Genomic DNA, 6,272 nt, shown 5'->3' on the forward strand with positions numbered 1-6,272 from the left:
CACTATTAAGATTCTGCAATCAACAACCTTAAAGGGATTTAAGACCATTTAATGCATTTCCTGAGGAAAAATGGAGAATATTTAACACAGTCCTGCTTGAGCCGTAAAATATAACCCTAGCAAGTTCTACAAAATAAGAATACCGTTCTACTTTGGAAGTCAAGAAAAAAGAAACAGCCCCTAAATGAAATGTGTTTCATAAACGTAAATTTGTCTAGATAGTGGAAAATACAGAACTCAACCGAATACTTAAAACAACAATCATAAAAACTCCAACTATAGGCTTTCCTGGTCAGATGAAGCAATACAACAAAATTGACATGTATACCATTCAAGAGAACATGTTCAGAAGCAAATACCTGGCGGAAGGACTCGGAACATCTGCGGTGGTTTTTAAAGTCATATATTGGAAGATGGACCGGGTTTCCTTGTTTGAGTTTTTCAACGCACTCTAGCATTTGCTCTGTGTCAAAAGCATCTACAAACAACGGCATTTTTTTTATTTAAGAGTATGAGCAAGCGTTCATCTGCTGTCAGCCTGTCACTGCTGTCCTCACTAGGCCCTATTTCTGAATAGGATATGGCAGGTTGGTTCGGTTTGAGGAGTCCCCCAAACTTTAGCCATTTTGGACCTGGATTATACATGGATCTCTACCATACAACAAGACAACTAGTTTGAAGTAACTCAAAATTCTTCATGATATTGAAACATGTTTTACATTTTCAGGAACATGTTTCTGCATTCCTTCTGTGTGCAAATAAATTTTACAAACAAAATTCAAAATTAACATCAACAATATCTTGAACAAGAGCTTTCACTATAAATTTCTTCTACACCTTACATGTAACCCCAAAGCTCCACGGATTCAGCGTGCAAAAGCCACTTCATTAGGCCGTATCTGCACTTTGGCTCAACCAGAAACACACCATTCTTGCAAACCAGCATTTTATTTAGCTACTTAGCATGGATCTGTACCTTTTTAAGGTGTAGATCAAGAGCATCACCTGTTGTTTGGCTTTCTTCATTTGGAATGCCAAATAACCGGAAACCCACCTCAAAAGGATCAACTCAAATCACATCCAAGATCCAATTGCAGAAGTATAGCATGTCATGCCCTCTTATGTTTTAGGTCACCCTAATAGAAATTTTCACTAAAGGAATAAAGGCAATAGATTTCAAGAGCCACAAGATCCTCTATTGTGATCAATACAACTGGAATCACATCTCAAAGCTTCCATCAAATTATATGGATGTAGGATCCAATTTGTGAATGTAAACCATGCCCACCTAATCTTTTAGGTCATTCCTGTACTTGGAGGGCAGGAAATGGCATTTTTTGCTAAAAGAATGAAGTCTAATACTTGAAGGAATCCAGAAATAGACCTAGCGAAAGGCCAGCCTTCCAATAATTGAACATGGTGACCAAGTTCCTTAATTTATTGAATAAAGGAAAAGAAGATGTGTACATGAGGGCTCCAATCCCCTCCACGACAGCCACAGCCAAAGCGGCAGAAAGAATATCCCAATCACCTGTTTGTCCTATAACGGTAGCAAAAGCTGTTGAACAATAGAAACCAGTCAAGAAAAACAGCAGTTTCAAGGGAAGATTCTTCCGCAGATCTTTAAAACGTGCATTTAGTTTGATTTGAAAGGCTTGTATGGCTCTTATGAGTCTAGTCCCTCTGCTGTTATTATTTGTGGAAGAGGGATTTAAACCGCTGCCATCTGCACTGCTTCTTATATGCCATGCCATCCTCCTATGCAGTGAAAAATTAACAGTTAAGAGCATGTTAACTTTCTAAAAAGATGAAAACTACAACTTTTGACCGATCACATAATTCAGGAGAAGAGTCTCTTGAAAACCTTTCAATCATGACAAATATAATAATCTTGTTGTGGACCTAAATCGATATTATCATTTCTTCCTAATGCACAGATGGTTTACAGTTTACTGTAAAATAAGGTGACATGAGTCTGAAAACTTAACATAATCTGTATATAAACGAAAGTTTACTCACTTGGAATCCTTGATGAAGAAAGGTTGCGTCAAATGGAAGATCCAAAACTTAGCATACAATGTCTTCTTAAATGAGGACGAACTTTTTAGAAGGTTTGATGAAAAAGGGACAGATGACACCTTTGATCTCAGATATCCGTTTGTATTAGGATAGCCAGGTGATGGCATTAGACTTGCTGACACCATGCAGAAACCTGCAAACCATAATTCTATACGATTTCAAGAACAATAGAGAATAGTGGTACAATAGAGAACAAATTTGAAATCAGATTATAAAAACTATAGAAGGTTTAGAAAAGTTTTACATTTTTAGTTCTTAAAGTGCATTGGGTCAACAATCAAATGGACAAAGGCTTGAAATCTTACACATGAAAACCACGCATTCATATCATAAGTTGGTGCAGGAAAATCCCTTCAAGAGTTCAAGGTGACAAAAACTAACTGATACAACTTCATGTAATTAGTGTATTAATTGCTCAAATGCAACTTAGAAATCCCAAACTGTAACCACATTACAACATTTAATCATTTACATCCCACAAGATCCATTTAACACTAGATAAGTAATATTATCTAAATTCTCAGAAAAGACAATGTTGCAACTCAAATGTATTTGCCCTCAATGCACTGATGAATATATGCACTGTTCAGATCGGGAATTTAATCGTAGAACAAACAACAAAGGGTCACAAAGGTCATCAAAGAAATCAACAAACAGCCTGTATTCATCAAGATTTCTTTTGATGTCAAGGGAACCATCAAACAGTGGTGCTTATAGAAATAAAAAAAAATCAAAAAGTAGAAGATGGAGCATACCAGAAGAGAATCAGAGAAATCAAAGTCACAAAATTTTTTGCTTCAAGTCACAGAAATTGCATCTTAGCAGAAATCATTGAACCCAGAAGGAGGGAAATCTTGAGAAATTGAAGGCGCTAAATGGGAAAGAGGTTGGCTCTAGGGCTGGCCGGTTAAGAAGCAATATAACCAAAGATTGTCTGGTGGTGCATTGATTGCTGTTCTCTTACCAAAAAAACAGAAATCTGAATGTATTGGCCCTTGATGGACGTTGTTTGCTGCTGCTAGAAGAAGCAAGAGGGTAAACTTGGGTGGTTCTGAATGAGACAGATGAAAACCTTCGTGTGGATGAATCTCACCATTAGTTTCCTTTACATTTTATCACATCAAGTGAATCGGGGCTGCATCTTCATTTCTTCAAACACCTTAACGAAGAGAGTAAACAATGGAGGGTTTCAAAAATCATCCCACGAAGGACTTAATTGCATGAAATGAAAAATGGTGGATGAAAGAAGCGATAAATTAGATTGTGAGTGTGGGAAGAGGGAGGCAATAGCCGCTGCTTGGTTGTGGAGAATGGAGATGAAAACTTGTGTTCATTTTCCTTTTCTTTTTTGCTTCCTTTAGAGTAAGTTACGGGTTTGGTCCCTCTAGTTTCATAATTATTATGAAATTGATCTCTAAACTTTCTTTATTACATAAACTTCCTAAATATTTGCATTTTTTTATTAAAATTGGTCCTAAACTCCATCCATTGCACATCACAGAGAGAGTATTTTTCTTCTTTTACAAAACAAAATATAAATGTTTAAGGTGCCTTTGTAACGAATAAAGTTTGTTGACCAACTTTGCAATTATGGCCAAACCACATGGACCAAATGCATGTTTTTCTACTCTTGGTGTCTTGTTATTTCTTTTTTCGACTAAAAGATTATAAACTTCTGATAGTTGCTTGATAGGTGTATACTAAACAACTTAAAAAATTATTTCTATCAAATTTATAACCCCACGATAGTTACCCGGTATGAATTTAGGAAGATTTTAGGGTGAGCGTTCATGGATATATTAAGACCCAAATAAATTTTGTTGGAAATACATGTATTTGGCTATAAGTTTATTATGACCTCAAAAAGATAAAGATGACAACATTTTGATTTGCAGTTTTCATACGATATAATTGTGAGTTTGCACGTAGTCAATTTGTCTGCAATGTCAACAAAATAATAATAATAACAAAGACGCTCTACGGTTTCTTTTTTCTTATAATAACTAAAAGCTGATCATATTATGATATACGGGAGGTCTTGTCAAGCATAGAAACTTCCAAGTAAATTTTTTATTTACTAAATCATTAATTATTGATCAAACACTTATAAAATATTTTAATAAAATCAAAATCACTACAAATGTACTTTAAATAATTGTTAACTGACAAATAGATTGAAATTATGTGAATGTTTTGAAGACATTTAAATCAAAACATGATTGTTTTTTTTTTTAAGTTGAGGAAGGACGATCTAAACAGCAATTATCATATTTTATTTACGTGAAGACGATTATAATTTTTGGTTAAAGTAATAGCATACACGGTTATTAATCGCTTAGTTTTCTTAACAATACAATATAGTATAAAATGGAATCAAGTTATAGGTTTTGACAGAGCCTCTCTTACAAAAGGTGTAATAAAGTTTTTTCCCATTGATTACTACAATTAGAAATTGATGATGATATTATGGTAAAAGGTTTAATGATGTAAGAAAGGACGGAGAAATGAGTAACATAAATGTGTAGACAGTGAAATACAATAATGCACAGAATGACGAGTTTCAGTTAATATCATCTACATCCATGGTGTGAGAAAAAACAATTTCAATATATATCAAAAGTTGAGTACAAAATGTGCACCCACAACATTATAAAATAACTATCAGCTCAAAATCCGATTATAATACAATTCTTTTGATACAGTCTAAATTTTATCAGTTTAAGGTCAAATACAAAGAGTTGCATTTACATGAGATCGGTCTATTTTCGTATGACCCATAAGGTCACAAAATAACATTGAAATTTCACAACAAAACATCGTAAATGTACTAACAACATTGAACATTTACAACAAAAAACATTGTGAATGTTACATTCACAGTGTTTTGTTGTGAAAGTTCAATATTATTTATATGGTCTTACAAAACACAGTATGGTTTCAGATGATCAGAAGAGCGAGCTTGAAACGTATAATGAATAGAGTTTGGGTTTTTAGGAGTTCAACTCAAAATTTTATTGAGCTTTTCGAGCCTTATTTATGCACTTTAGATGTATAATTTTTTAAACTTGAATCAAACACAATTTCGATAAATATATTCAAACTTATGAATTGAGCTTGTTTTATCCAGCATAGTTGTAGTTATTTTTTTAGGTATTTGAAATATGTAATTTTCCTCAAGATAAGCTTGAGCTTGTATCAAGAAGAATGATCAAAACGTCAAATCAAGTTTAGATTCAACACGAGCTGAACTCGCCTCATCGGCAAACCTAGTTTCGAACGGATCTCGTTTTTCGGGTTTCACTGAATATTATAAACGGTGGGTGTTTCGTTCGTGTTGAAACTACCTTGAAAAGGAGAAACTAAAAAAATAAAAGGAGGTTAAGTGTAAAAACAGAAAGATTGCGGTGCTGAGTGTCTTGTACGGAACCACTTGTATTTTCTTTTTTGAAGGCAAACAGCATCTTCCACGCCAGCGAAAATTGGAAATTGGGCGGTCATCCCATTGAAATTGAAACATATATAATATTACTCTTCATAACCCATAATTTTACATATTTGCCATCGTTATTTCATCGCTTGTGCAGTTATGCCCCTCCAACTTTATCATATTTTTCATTGCCATACCATAAGAATTTTATTTTATACTATTGGTTACAACCTGTAAAGTTTATTAATAAAAAATAAAAAATAAAAGTGATATTGCAAAGAGAAACATCTTTTTCATTTTGAAGTGATTAAATCTTTTATTTTGAAGAGATAAACTATTAAATTTCCACATTAAGTTTTTAAATCTACCTGTAATGTAACTGGTTAAAAATGTTTTAAAGTTAAAAACCCTAAATGTGATTTAAGGTTTACAAATCCTACAAGCATTCAAATCCCTCCTCTCACCACCCCATTGTTACCGTTAATATTCATTTTTTTCATCTGTTTTTTTTTTTTTTATCTTTTGATTCCACGTCTTATCGAATAATTTAATGAATTATGTATAGAAAAAAAAAGAAAAAAAGAGGGAGATTGATGACAAAATCCAACGAAAATGATGGATGAAGATGGGGAATAGTAACTGAGTTCCAAAAAATTGATTATTTATTTATTATAAAAATATTCAAGGATTTAATTATTTATCTAAAATGGAAAAATAATAAAAAAAGATATATGTTTGAAATTGAAGTTTTTGAAAAATTTCATCC

General features: G+C 33.2%; 1 protein-coding gene across 2 annotated transcripts; it reads right to left on the minus strand.

Moving 5' to 3' along the window:
- Positions 1 to 674: 674 nt before the first annotated feature.
- Positions 675 to 3,324, minus strand: LOC112500960 (ycf20-like protein). 2 transcript variants are annotated; one of them, XM_025104585.1, is made up of 4 exons: positions 2,835 to 3,324; positions 2,139 to 2,212; positions 2,020 to 2,027; positions 675 to 1,758 (listed from the first exon to the last, which is right to left on the minus strand). In XM_025104585.1, exons 2-4 carry the CDS (start codon positions 2,202 to 2,204, stop codon positions 1,356 to 1,358), a joined length of 477 nt encoding a protein of 158 aa, XP_024960353.1. In that variant the 5' UTR covers positions 2,205 to 2,212; positions 2,835 to 3,324; the 3' UTR covers positions 675 to 1,355. The 2 variants fall into 2 exon arrangements, with proteins under 2 accessions (XP_024960353.1, XP_024960352.1); XM_025104584.1 differs by having other exon boundaries at positions 2,020 to 2,212.
- Between the last annotated feature and the right edge of the window lie 2,948 nt (positions 3,325 to 6,272).

The sequence above is a fragment of the Cynara cardunculus genome, assembly GCF_001531365.2.
Source record: "Cynara cardunculus var. scolymus isolate 2C chromosome LG 17, CcrdV1, whole genome shotgun sequence".
NCBI lineage: Eukaryota > Viridiplantae > Streptophyta > Magnoliopsida > Asterales > Asteraceae > Cynara > Cynara cardunculus.

Excerpts from the sequence above, each read along its gene's own strand:
- LOC112500960 (XM_025104584.1), bottom strand. The coding sequence starts at position 2,204 with ATGGTGTCAGCAAGTCTAATGCCATCACCTGGCTATCCTAATACAAAC. Across the intron at positions 1,759-2,019 it reads TTCTTCATCAAGGATTCCAA|GAGGATGGCATGGCATATAA; the intron begins GTGAGTAAACTT and ends TTCACTGCATAG.